This window comes from Gallinula chloropus (genome assembly GCF_964237585.1).
Source record: "Gallinula chloropus genome assembly, chromosome: 1".
Classification (NCBI taxonomy): Eukaryota; Metazoa; Chordata; class Aves; order Gruiformes; family Rallidae; genus Gallinula; species Gallinula chloropus.
Genome location: NC_140085.1, coordinates 31,025,409 through 31,039,340, shown reverse-complemented (window position 1 = coordinate 31,039,340; position 13,932 = coordinate 31,025,409). Strand labels below are relative to the sequence as shown.

The 13,932-nt window shown below is 41.6% G+C and overlaps 1 protein-coding gene across 1 annotated transcript in view; it reads right to left on the bottom strand.

The window, feature by feature from the left end:
* The window catches only part of WIF1 (WNT inhibitory factor 1), a gene marked incomplete at both ends in the record, with an annotated part of 44,533 nt that overhangs the window by 13,308 nt on the left and 17,293 nt on the right, over positions 1 to 13,932 (bottom strand). The window contains 2 exons of the mRNA XM_084273848.1: positions 920 to 1,060; positions 5,355 to 5,463. Of these exons, the coding sequence (XP_084129974.1) occupies positions 920 to 1,060; positions 5,355 to 5,463 (250 nt within the window). The remainder of the gene's footprint in view (positions 1 to 919; positions 1,061 to 5,354; positions 5,464 to 13,932) is intronic.

Below are 13,932 nucleotides of genomic sequence, written 5' to 3'. Positions count from 1 at the left end.
CTCATATTGCACAGACAGGTGTCCAGACGGGTCTTGAATATCTCCAGAGAAGGAGACTCCACCACCTCCCTGGGCAGCCTGTCCCAGGGCTCTGTCACCCTCACTGTGAAAAAGCTCTTCCGCATGTTGGTGTGGAACTTCCTGTGCAGTGTTGTTTGCAGTGTATCAAATCAGTCCAGAAAGTCTTATTACATAGCATTTATGGTTTGTAGGTTGGTTGATTAAACAGCTTCCCCCATTTACAAGTAAACACTGAAATAACTGCATGTTGACCTCCTTCTACCAGTGCATTCTAGGTGTGTTTACTGCTCGATTACTGCAAGTATTGAGGACCACCTTCCACCACCTCACCCCTATCCAAACCCAAGACATTGTCATCTGAGCTCTAAAGAAGGTAATTTTTTTTTTTTTTTTAAATGATCTGGTTTAGGATTTTTGCATTTGGTTTGGACAAATTTAAGGAACAGTTGAACTAAGGCACTAAACAGAATTCAGTGTCCCCACTACAGAAGTTCAGTTCTCTGAATTATGTGCCTTTTCTGGAAACATTCTCCTCTGCTTGTTGCCACAGGACTGGCTCTCCTCCAAGCACTTCAAATAATTTGACAACACGTGCTTCTCAAGTGATACATTTCTATTAGCGTCCTCGATGCGAGGACCTGTGATCAGGAAGGGGGAAAGCCTCCAAACCAGTTTGCTAAGGGAGATGTAGCTGCGAGTAAGAGAAAGGTTAGTAAACGTGTGGTACATTACAGCAAATCTACAGACAGAGCCTGGACAGCCTGGCACCCACCACCACTGAGACACGTTGTGGGACCACTTTATTTCCATCCTCTCTAGTCACTACCCTGAATGAAACATCACACAGTTAGGTGAGCAGGTCTCACAGTATTTGGGCATGTCCTCTCTTTAGCATTACCTTGCTGACAGGTTTTAAAGAAGATGGCGTTCTGAGGGGTCTGGAGAATAATATTGCCTTCTGAATTCATGATGATCACATTCACTTCAAATGCAGCAACTCCATCTTGTTTTCCAAGGCAAGGAAATCCAACCTGAACAACTTACAGGAGAATAATAACAATAATATTTATATGCTTAGAGATGTATATACATATAAAAGCATACATTGAAATACTAAAAAACCCCCGCAGGTAATATTTACATTTAACCTTCAGAATAATGCTGTTGATGAAAACCTGTAGCACAGAGATACATGGGTCACCACAGGCAGCTCCAGGACTGGAAGTACAGCAGCACAGGAGACAAGATATAACCCCAACGGTCTACAGCACAGGCAGGATCTTAATGCAGACGTTCTTTTGCTTGCAGATGGGGTGATTACTCATACAGAGGTATGTGAGGATACAGCAAAACAAGCTGGAAGCCTATATTTAACTTTCTAAGCTGAGTTGATCACTCCTGAGTGTCTTTTTCAAGTTCTCATGATTCCTGCAATCTTACATGTTTTTTTTTTTGGGGGGGGGGATGTTACCTTAGATATGTTTTGCTGGTTTGGCTATTGCAATGAATACTTAAATAAGGTACTGATTTAATCAAAACTTATTCCATGAAGGAGTGGCAAGATAGTACACTTGATAAATAAAATAGCTGCAAATACTTAAAAAGACGACACATCATGCTGACAGGACGTGTTAAGTGTAGCAGTGTTTCGAGACTGCCTTTCCAGGAAAAACATTCAAACACTTTTGAACTACAAAGAGTAGTGAAGGCCAGTAAATCTGGAGTATTTTAATGAGGAAGCATGCCCACTACCTCAGAGCTATGGAATGCTGTGCTGTGATTGTCACAAGTGATCTTAAATAATCAGATTAAATGATTTTATCTCTTTTCTTCAAAATTGGCTCTTCCTAGCTGCTTTCTAAGTTAGATCCAGCTAACAGAAATTGTTTACTCGTTTCTTCCAAATCTGTCCTAAGATTTCAGAACCAAATACTGAGCTAACACACATTTGGTTTGTTTTAAATTGCTTGTTGTAAAAAAATTTTTGCAAGTCATAATTGGGTCATTTATAATCTTTGTTGCCTTAGTATAATATAGAATAATTTACTGCTGAAACACATTCTGCTACTGCTAAGTCCTACAGACTGAAAGGTCTGTTGCAGTATTCGTTATAAAGCAACTTGATTGTTGAAGCACTTTTACACCAGTCTTACAAAAGACTCTTACAAAAGGCATGTAACCATGCGGTAAGAAAGGAACCCCTAGAGTGGATTAAGTAGAGTGTAAACGCAGTGAACCTTCTTACAGCGCAGTGCAGGGAATCAGCGCTTGTACTGGGATATGCATGACTTAGCTGAGCAAACTGCAACAGGGAGGAAGATATGGTAGAACTTCAATGGTGGCCCTAAAGTCACACCTAGACACCACTGAACTGGCAGCAAACTCCCTTGAGATTTGGCCATGGGTTTAAGTGCCTAGGGCAAACACCAGGGCTGAAGTCTGAGGGACAGGTCAGAAACTCTTTATTCCAGCACTACCTACCCTGGAAGTGTCCGTATTTTGGACTTCCCATATGTCCAAACTCCTGGCACAGAGAAATGCAGTAAAAGAACCCCCCCTGTGAGCAATAAGCACCTGGACCCTGGCTGAGCTCTTTAGGCTCTGACTGAAAGGCATCCTCTCCAGCCTTCTTAGCATCTCACCATGTGTCTAGGTGTAACAACACCTGTGTTGTGAGTGTGGAATCAAGTATCAATCCCAGGATTTAAGGATGGGATTTTCAAGTGAGTCTAAAGAACCTATGTGATTTAAATCTAAATTTGGGAAGAATTTGATACCTCTTCTCATTAAGAATATACTGGACTTGAGGAAGTTCAGAAGGACAACAAGGCTGCATCTAAGGAAGAGCAATCGAGTAGGCTGTGACTCTTACACCCAACAAAGAGAACAATTAGGGAGGGGCATAATGGACATCTACAGAATCATGGGTAGGACCAACAGAATGAATTGATCACTGTCTCTACCAGTACAGGATCAGTGTCCATCAGATGAAGCTGTCACAGCCAGAGTTGAAACAATATGAGGGGCATTTTCATGTAATGAGAGTCAACAAACTCCTTGCCAAAGTGATTTGAGGTAGCAGAATATTATAGGGACTCAAGAGCAGCCTGGACAAGCACTGTGAAGAGAGATCTGTAACCCATGTGAGGTTACAAAAGCACTTAGGAAATCCTGCAGGCTGAAGCTAGTCACAGATGAGTAGGTAAACAGAAGTATCACGTATGCTTGCCCTCTTTTTGCTCTTCCACAGGTTTTCTTATGGCCACCATTGGCCATAAGACAATACAGAGGCTAGGCAGGTCCTAAAGCACTAAAATCTTTCTTATGCTTTATGGATGACAGGCAAATACCCTCAAAGAAATTTTAAAAATCCACTGATTCTGATATGACCGCTGAGTTCAACTGCCTCTGAGTAAAATATCTGTTATTCCTCATGTTCAGTACAGCTATTTTTCCTCCTTTATTCCTCCTTAATTGCCTTTAGTGTAATCTTTTGTGCTAAAGCACCTTTTCAAGCAATAAATTGCTACTGTTTGTTTGTTACTGAATACAAGCTTGTGACTGAATTTCCTCTGACTTGGTAATCCAGCAAATGAGGCTAGGTTTGTTCTGCAAGCATATAAAGTTACAAAGTAGGAAACATTCACCACTTTTCTAGCATGTATTTATTTAAGGCTACTTAATTTGGGGCATCTAGCAGGCAGTGTAATAAAATCTCACCACCATGCTAGTGGCTCATTGTGGAATAGTGTGCAAATACGTCAAATACTGTACGTGCACTGATTATCAGTTGCTGTTAAACACTGGACTCACTCTAATGCCAAACAGGACTTAAATACAGCTTACACATACTAAGCACAGTGGTGCGCTGCATGTGATCCACGTAAAGAAGCACCACAGACATGCCCATAATTAGTCCTGGAACAGAGGTACCAGTGCTGGAAACAGGGCAAGTCCTTTTTGGCTTTAATCAGACCTCCCATCATGATGGTTAACAGACCTTCTGCTGGGACTATGAGATCTCATCTCCAGCCACCCCACTCTTGTAGATTTATGTTTTCCTAAACAGAGTCAGAAAGGGATCAGTTTGGTCTAGCCTTTCTAGATAGTTAAAAATTAAAGGAGAAACTAGCTTCTACTAGAGGATGCTGAGGGCAGAGCTTCCCACATATCTCACCTGCTTTATATGGAGATGGAAATAATGCTTAACAAGAAGTCTGCCCTTGTCACTTCTCAGTTACTTTTGAATGTCTTGCCAATTTATCAGGTGTGCAACCAAGTACATTGCAGCAATTATGGTACATGTATTATGACACTCTTCACCCAAATCCATTTCAGAACCACTCATTCAGTCCATGCTGAATGGTGAGACCAGACATGAATGTTAGACTCAGCAAAAAACTGTGCTGCAGCATGACTTCAATGCTATTCTACTAGGAGCTGAACATGGAAGAGATCAAACACAAACTTTCAGAATTTATACACTGAAAAAGAGAAGAAAGACCAGTCAAAGATGTAAATCTGTATATCAAGGCTCTGCTTGCAGCCCCATCCTCCTGTTTCATTTCTCATTTCTTTGCCGTTTTATCCCACATGTTCTCAGGTTGGTTAAGGCTGATCATGAAACCATGATCACTAGGTCACTGCTGTCACCCAGATGCACATTTCTTCCTTTCTGACCAAGACTACCACGTCTTAGCTGTGGAACAGAACACGTAGGCAGAGCAAAGTGGATTTGGTAACCTCTTATGGCAAGGGTTTTGACTCCACCCAGCTCACTGTGCACCATGATGCTGCTGGAGCACTCATGTTGGCTTGGGCTCAGCTTCTGCTGTGGAGTTATAAGCTCCAGTGAAGGACTAAGAATGCACAGCTAAGGGAAAAGTGGCAAAGGATAATATCATGGAGTAGAACTTGTGCCTTTGAGCTGAATGCCTGATGACAACAGCTGACCCCACCTAAAAGTGTAACTTCCCCAAACTGCAACCTCTGAGAAACAGAATAATTCAGCAACCATTTCTTACATTGATGGAAGATTTATTTCCCAAAAGTTGCACGACTTAAGTAATAATATTCATGCACATTAATTTAATGAAATAATTTTGCACATTTTTCTGCCGATTTATCTGCACGTAACAGCTTCATTGGCTCTGACAAAATATCCTGTTGTGGGCAGGTAAGGCACTCACAAACTGGCTGGTGGCAAGCACTGGGGCAAGCCTTTCTTTAGCAATAAACTTCAGAGATGCAATTCGTAATGAAATGCTTAGACTTTACTGGATGTGGAATATTTTTTTTACAGGAAGACAATTTACAATATCCCTGGCACAAACCTGATGCTTTATGAGGAACTGTTCCAAGCAGAGGGATATTTATGGTTGGGTCAGCCATTATGCCTTTATCCAAAGAGCGCAAAGACAGGAACTCGTAGAAGTACTCGGCCTATGAGAAAGTAAACGAAAAATTGAGAGGTATTTTAATTGCATTCACAGAAGCAAACTATTCAGCACATAACCTACAGCAGGAAAACACTACATTCATCATTATGCCACTCACTAGATTTGTTTCTATTATTTCCCTGAGTGCTTCTTTGGTTTAGCATAGGATGGGAATGGTTGGACTCGATGATCTTCAAAGGTCTCTTCCAAACTTGTGATTCTGTGATTCTATGATTCTTCACCTAAGCATAATTTTCAGGTAATTTCCTCTTATTTCAGAGATTGCAAGTGCCCTTGTAGTAATCAGGACGCAGTGTAACAGCAAGGAGAACAGCACACATACAGCAAACAAATGTTAGACGGGGAAGACTTTTTTTACACATTTTATCTGGCAGACCCCCAAAAATGTAAGAACAGTAAGCTAATTCTTAAAGCTGTTTTTTTGTCTGGGGAGAATCCTCCTGGAACTGACCGGTGAGCCTGTATGACCTGCCTGCACCATGAGTATGTCTTAAATGACATGCTCACAGGCATGATACCAACTGTGGCGTGAGTATATTCAAACTTGCTCCTGGTTGATCTGCTCACCAGGGCACATCACCCTGGGCAAACAGTGCTGGGCAGTGAATGCCCTATTACTGGAGTGCCATGCTAGGACACATATCCTGTTTACAGCACTGACTCTGCCTTGGTCAACCTCAGTTCATGAAAATATTCCAGGGATGGAGCTGAGAGCTTTCCTACACAGTTGGCTTCCTGTCACTCATTATTAATCCCAACGTAAATGATTTGTTTTGGCAATCCCCAAAAGGTGTTGGCATGATTTAGAAACTATTTTCCACTACCTTCACCCCACTACTGATATGCACCTGTGCTGTGGCACAAATTGTGGCTTTTGGTACTTTTTTTCCACGGGACCCTGCCCTCTCTGCTGCATCATTTCTTCAGTATTTCTTCATATTTGATGCAATCATGTATCTGCAGCATCGCTGTACACACCATGTACATCTGACCTGTATGTAAGCCACTGGAGATGTCCACTACTGTCAATGGCAGGGCTGCAGGTGAGAAGAGCAAGTGGAAATGAACCTTTTCCCTAAAGTCTGCCCTCTCATTTACCCTGAAGCATATGAGGCACCACAGGTTATCAGACCTGCTGCTCTCAGGAAAATACTTGAGACCTTAGCACGGGCACTGGCAAAACTGTGTCTTCATCCAGCAACTCACTGATAGCAGAGAGTATTGTTACATCTGTTTTTAACTGAAAGAGTGAAATAAAGAGAGATTAAAGAGAGATTTTTATGAGAACATTGGGCTGATAAATGGTAGTTAGTTTATGTATACAAGGTGGCAGTCAGACTGTCCTTTTTCTCCTGTAATATCCTGAGTCTCTAGTACGAGGAAGATGTGGACTTACCAGAATGAGACCAATGAAGGGCCATGAAGGTGTTCAAGGACTTGAGTGTCCAACATACAGGGAGAAGTGAGAGAGCTCAAACCATTCAGCCAAGAAGGCTGAGGGGCAGTGGGATAAATGTTCATAGATAGCTGATAGGGGGATATAAAGAAGATGAAGCCAGGCTCTGCTCAGTGGCACAAGTCAAGACACAAGTCAAGAGGCAATGGGCACGATATGGAAAACTTGATCTGAATCTGAGAAAATACCTTTTTACTGAGTGACTGAGCACAGGTTGCCCAGAGAGGCTGCTGAGCTTCTGTTTGTGAAGATACTCAAACACAACTCAACACAGTCCTAGGTAAGTGACTCTAGGTTGACCCTGCTTGAGCAGAGAGGTGAACTGGATCATCTGAAGATCAGACTGCCTGGTCTCAGATCAGCCTCAGCACTTCTGTGATGCTGTCCTCCGCAAACTTTTGCAGAAGTCCTGGCAGTGTGTGAGAAACCATCTCTCTTTAGCTCCTGGTGACACCAGCAAAGCACTCATGAGCTGGGTACAAAAGTTGTTAGGAAATTCCTGATCAGCCCTGGCAGCACACCCACAGCAAGGACACCTCAAACAGCATGCAGGGGCTACAGTCCTCATAGACAGACTTCAGAGGATGTTATGTAGGCATAGAGACCTTGGAGGGGAACTTGCAACACAACAGGGAAGGCTGCGTTAAACACATGGAGTATATGTATGTGGGAGGGAGAGGGGACGTGGAGAGAAGCAGTAAAACAGGAGACGAAAATTGAAGTCTGGGGTAACGTTAGAAAGGCTGCTTTTAATTAAAGACTTTTTTTCCAATACAATATACCATGCCAAAATATGAAAACAAGCCATAAAGTCAGATTGTGAACATTTTTGTTTTCAAATAAAACTTTGGTTCAGAAAAATAATTATATGTCTCCACACATCTATAGAATAGTACAGTGGGTGAGTCAATGCCGTACTGTCTGTTTCTCATTGGTTAGCTTTGATGTTTGGTTATATCTAAACCAGGTCATAATGGGTAGGGATATTAAAACATTATGTTCTTACTATTCTAGTAAACAACAACTGCTAACTAGACCAAATAGCTCCACTCCCATATTTCCATTCCAGCCACGCTGTTGTAGCAGGTCAGCTTGTGAGCCAGAGCCCTGATTTGTAGGAAAGTAACTGGAGTCCCATTTTCTAGTCGAAAGGATGCCTAAGGACAAAGGCAAAAAGAAAGTTCACTGTGGGAAAGGGGATAGATTGCTGCAAGAGCGACAGTACTCACCGCCTTTCAAGGAAGGAATTCCTCTTACGGGAGTAGAGGCGCAGCAGTGATTAGTGCCTGAGGCAGGAGTGCGTTTTGCTCAGACATTAAAAAGATGGGAAGAGACATTGCACGAGCAACAGGCCACTCAGGAGGAAAGCCATGCATTGCACTGGCAGGGGAGATACTCCCAACATTTTTGAACAAAGGTTGAGTTGACAATAACTGAATTTCTTGAAAGGCTAGGTCTAAGAAGGTCTAAGAAGACCCGTCACCTCGAGAGGATCCAGCTAGTATGACTTCAGCGTTATGAAGCCACATTTGTAAACCGCGTATGCTGGGCTGAGTTGGTTAAACTTTGATTCAAAAATTATATATAAAAATCGCGTTTAACTCCTCAAACCTGTAAATCTGGAACAAGATTTGGCTGCCATAAATCCTATCTATTTGGAAAAAATCTGTCTTGACACAATCCCTATATCTACTCTCCAGTATTGTCCTACTGTAATTTGAGTTGATTGCCAATTAACTTGCATTAATCATCATGACTGAAAAGCAAACAACACGGTCTCAGCAAATATTTACCATGCTCCAGCCTAGCATGAAATTTAGCTGTGATGCTTAATTGAAGAAATAGGTCTGTGCAATTAAAGTATTGTTTAGTGACTACCATAATTTGCGCTGTAAGTGGTTATTGTGAGTGACCTGCTGGTGAGAACAAAATTTCCTTGGACATTGTAGAGAGATAAAGAGGGGAACAAACATAATCTATAATCCCTTTTGATTATAAAAATATTATAAAAATATTCTCATGGCTTTTCTTTTTTTAAATCCAGCATGTGAATGGTTTGGTATGTGAGGGGCATAATTTGGTGCTGAAGGTAAATCTCAGAGAAAGGGTGTTAACAGAGGTGATGGAGGTAATGGCGTTTGAGATAAATTCTTGATCTTTGACAAATGCACACTCTGCATGCACGAAAGACCTTTTGGTTTTGGCTTGACTTCAGGAAGCCCCCGAGGAAGAAAATAAGCATTACTTTTGTGTACAGACTTTGTTTAAGACCCTCAGAAACTGAAGCAAGGGCCCCTGCAGACCTTGTGTGAACAGTCAAGGGACACGGTGCCTCCAGGCAGCAGGTAGCCCCTGCAGCTGCCCTTTAACAGTTCCCCATGTGGGCAAAGCCCTCAGCAAAGGGAGTAAATTTCATTTTGGGCAAATAATTCCATGGTGGGGATTAAGTTTTATGGACTTTAAATGGCTGTTTTCTATGAATCAGAGGAATTTAAAAGGTTATAAAAATAACGAAGCCCTCTAACAAGTATTGTAGCAAACATCTGTCGGCAGTTTGGTTTTAAATGATATATACTTAAAATTCCTACGTAACTCCACTGCTCAGTACAAAATCTACTGTGTTAGAATGTTCTTATCACTGAGATGCCATGTTGTGCCTACCCTATTTTTTTTCTTTTGTTTTTAATCAAAGCATTCACAGAATGTGTTTTATGTTTTCTTCATTTTACATGAAAGTTGTAGGATTAGAAGTAATGGTAGTACCTGAAGTGATGCAGAGTAGCTTAAACTGTTGTATGTCACAACTCAATAACCTAATGAAATCTGCAGCCTCTCTAACTAGGAGAATGTGTGTTAGCTGTGCAAGTAGATGTGAGGAATTAACTATTTTTTGCTCCCATTATTTTAGAGAGATCAGTGCTGAACATTCTATTGTTATCAATTAAGTGATAAATGTACCCTAACACCAATTTTCTACGTTTAAGGAAAGAAATTTTCTTCAGCAAAAAGTTCCTTTATATTCCATACTTGTGGATTATTTCTGGCTACGCACACACACGAGGATTCTAGTGTGCATTATCCACAGCAGATGCTCACAGCTGCACATACCATAAATAAAATCACGAAGTGAGGCAGTGGATGTGTTTGTTAGGTGTTTACAGCATGGACCACTGCCTCTCCAGGATATTCACTGCTTTAGGTCAGAGAAATTAGTCCGTCTATGTTCCCAGATGAAGCATGAAGCAAAATGAGATGAATTTCCATAAAGAGAGGAGGCTGTAGCTGTACTGCACATAACAGGCTAGTGAAGGAGTCTGGCCAGAGTATGAGTACGTGTATCAGCAGCACATTTTGTACTGCAGTGCAGTCTAGACACTGCTGTAATGAACAACATCATGATGCCTTCTTAGATAAGCAGATAATAAACTGTCTGCCTACAAGGTTGTATTTTTCTGCTAGGGAAGGCAGCTTTGATTTACCTGGTCATTGTTCCTGTCACAGAGCAGGTAAACCGGTTTTTGCACCTCAGCATTACAAATGGACTTGGCATTAGCTTCACAAGGTAGTCCCAAAGTGGGAGGCATGCTTAACAATATGAAGTGATACAGAAACACACTCTGAGGAAACCAATTCACATAGATGACAGGACAACCCACCCATTTTCCAGCACTGCCTGCTACAGGTACGGGAATGAACCAAAGCAGCGGGAGAAATAAAAGAAGAGATGCTCACCAGAGGAAAAATAGAGATATTTTGGTGTTTCTAAAAAAGGAGAACCCAAATTAGATTTCAGTGAAATGGCCAGTCTGAAAGAAAAATACATTATGTGGCAGTGTTAATCACACATGGCTGTGGGGAAATGCACGCAGCTCTGCAGAGCCTGTTTTATGCTTACCTTCACGTTATGGAACCTGTGGCAGACTGAAGAAAATCCATCCACAAGGAAGACAACTTTCTTAACAGAGTAAATCCCTGCATGCAACTTTCAACAATAACCACTTGTGGCTTTAACGGGTTTAGGAGAAGAATGGTGCAAAACCTCCCTGATTTTGTCAGTGGAAGATGACTAACTGGTGCTTAATGTCTTCCGTGGCACACAACTGCGGATGGCAGTATCACTGAAGGGTAGGGCTTGGAAGGACCCTCTGAGCAACGGGTGCAAGTTGGAGCATAGGAAGTTCCATGTGAATATAAGGAGGAACTTTTTCACTGTGAGGGTGACAGAGCCCTGGGACAGGCTGCCCGGAGAGGTTGTGGAGTCTCCTTCTCTGGAGACATCCTGCTCTGGCAGGGGGGTTGGACAAGATGATCTTTCGAGGTCCCTTCCAACTCCTAACATTCTGTGATGCTGTGAGATCATCTAGTCCAACCCCTCTGCCAGAGCAGGATCACCTACAGAATAGATGGCAGGTGAGATCCTGCAACAGAATGGTTTAGAAAGCTGGAAAAGAGAAATTCCTTGATTGCTAGCCCCAGACTTAGAAAGGTGACACTGCAGGCTTCCAAGAATCCTTTGCACAGGAGAGATGGACAGAAGTCTTGTACAGAAGACGTTAGCCTGTTCTCCAAGTAATGAGAAAAGAATTTCTGTAAAGATAAGTAATATGCAGAAGTTACTGTTCAAGAAGCTTGGTGAGGCCACAAAGTAATAGATTTAGATTACATTTAGCAATTGAGTTTCTGGCACCTGTCTGCTCTTCGGGAGACACTAGAAAGAGAGTGGGTACTGGGTCATTTTGAGTTGGTATTTTCTCTCACCAGACCTTGAGATCTGGGAGTGCTCTAGCATTTGAAAAGGTCATTTGTAAACAACCTGAGACTAGAAGCTGAAGGGCTTTGCAGAAAGAGTGGGATTCAAGAGAGACATTAGTGGAAAAGAAAAATCCAAGTACACCAGCAGAGCATGAACTTTGGAACTCACCCTCGTGCAGAGGAAAAGCAGGATACCTGAAACAGAGGGGCAGATAAATGCCTATTTCCCTGTCCATCGTTAGCCTGTAATGAAAATACAGTCTTGGTTTAGATCAGAGTCAACCCCTTGATGCAGAAGGGATCTGCAACAGGGACTGTGAGGCCATGCCACAAGGCTGAAGCCTTGGAAAGCAGCGTAAAGGCAAACAGATCCACAGCAGAATCCAGGCAAGTACAAGTACACTGATACCAAGGCATGTGGTCTGCAGGGTTTCTTAAAGAGCAGCCACAACAAATTTACAGCTCATTGAGGAAAGCCTTGGAGCTTCTCACTCCTTCTCTACCTTGCTTTATTTGGAAGAAAAGGAGAAAGCAAGAGAGCAAAACCCTCGGTGTTTAGATGTTGTTAAGCTGACTATCTGTAATGATTTTATTACTGCTTCACTAAAGTTACTTCTGGGAAAATTAAGCTAAAAGCACACAAAATCATTAGGGCTTTGATAAATATGCACAGTTAATTACATCTTGAAAATCTCACCAGGGAATGATATTTCACAACACGAACCAGGCTGGGATGCATACATGGTGCATAGGTTTCCCTTAAAGAATTTCTCTCACTTCTTACAGATAAAAATTAGCTAACTCTGCTTTGGGGAAGGGAGTAAAGGAAAGACCAAAAAGGGAAATAGCATGAAGAGTTTAGATTTAAAAAGTCAAAGATCCACAAACCTTCATTATCTTTAAATATTTAATGAAACACAATGTTCTGTATACTGAGAACTGGTATGTTATTCCTTGTTCTGGCACAGCAATGGCTAATTCATTCTTTTGCCACTCAGCAAAAATCAGTGCTCTCTCTGGTGGAAATTTCATGATCAGGGAAGTTCAAAATGCCGGGTTTTTAATGCTAATAAAAAAGGAGGAAGTTATTACTGTTTCTTAGAGAAAAAAAAAAACACGAACAACTTAAAAAACTGTCTCATCAGTTTAGTTCCTAACAAAACAATGCTGTGCAGGTCTACTACCAGCACCTGTAATACATCTGTGGGGCTCTATCTACATTGACAATAAATGGAGAGGTCATTTTCTTCTCCTCACAGCTTGAAAAATAAGTGAAAACTTTGGCTGGCTGGTCCTGAGAGTCTACCTTTACATAGATTACAGACTGTCTGCAGTTTCAGGCTCTAGATAGATTTATTTATAATTAAGTAATTAGCCTGAAAAGTATTTTCAGAAAAAGTCAAATAATTTCAATAAAACATACAATTAGGGAAATGATTACACTAACGAGCATTTAGACTAGTTAGGATGGAGATCCGAGCAGGCATTACATTTAATTAAACAGAATACTTTTAAAAGCACAAATGTAAACCTTAGAGATGGTGGCTCATCTGACGTGACGAGAGAAAGTTCGCAGCTGAAGAATAAGCTAATCTACCTCTTGCATGGTGGTAAACATGGATAATGCACACAGATTCATTTTGGCCCTGCTTCAAACTTCCAACCCTTTGTTCTTAAGCCTCACAGGACAGCTTTGAAGTTGAGGATAAAGCTCCTCTAGCACACCATTACCAAAGAACAACCTTCTGATTATGATCTCATGAAAGTGTAATCAATAACTTACACAAGTTAAAAGCGTGGCAAACAGAAAAGGTCACGTAATTGGGCCTTTATTGAGTCCATGTGTTTCACTTTTGGCTTTAACTGGCGCTCCTATATAACAAATATGCCTCCCCAAAATGTAAGCAACGAACTTTCTCAAAAGTTATGAAATCTCACAGCAGCTTCTGTCAGACTGGAGTCTTTCTAGGGTCCCAGAGGGGGATGCTTCCACTTTCATATACCCACACAACAAAACATTTGCAGTGCCTCTGAGTGAGAGTTTCTGTATTTACTGCCCAGCAGATAATGGCCTTTAGCCTTGTATTCCAGGCAAACAAGTGTTTAAAAGTTATGGTGAAAGGGTTTTGAAAACAATTCACCTCTTTCCTAACTAGTGTTGGAAAGACTTCCTTAACACTGGCCTCTTTTGACATCGGCTGCGTGGATTTCTCAAACACCTTTTTTAGTGAGTATCCAGAGGAG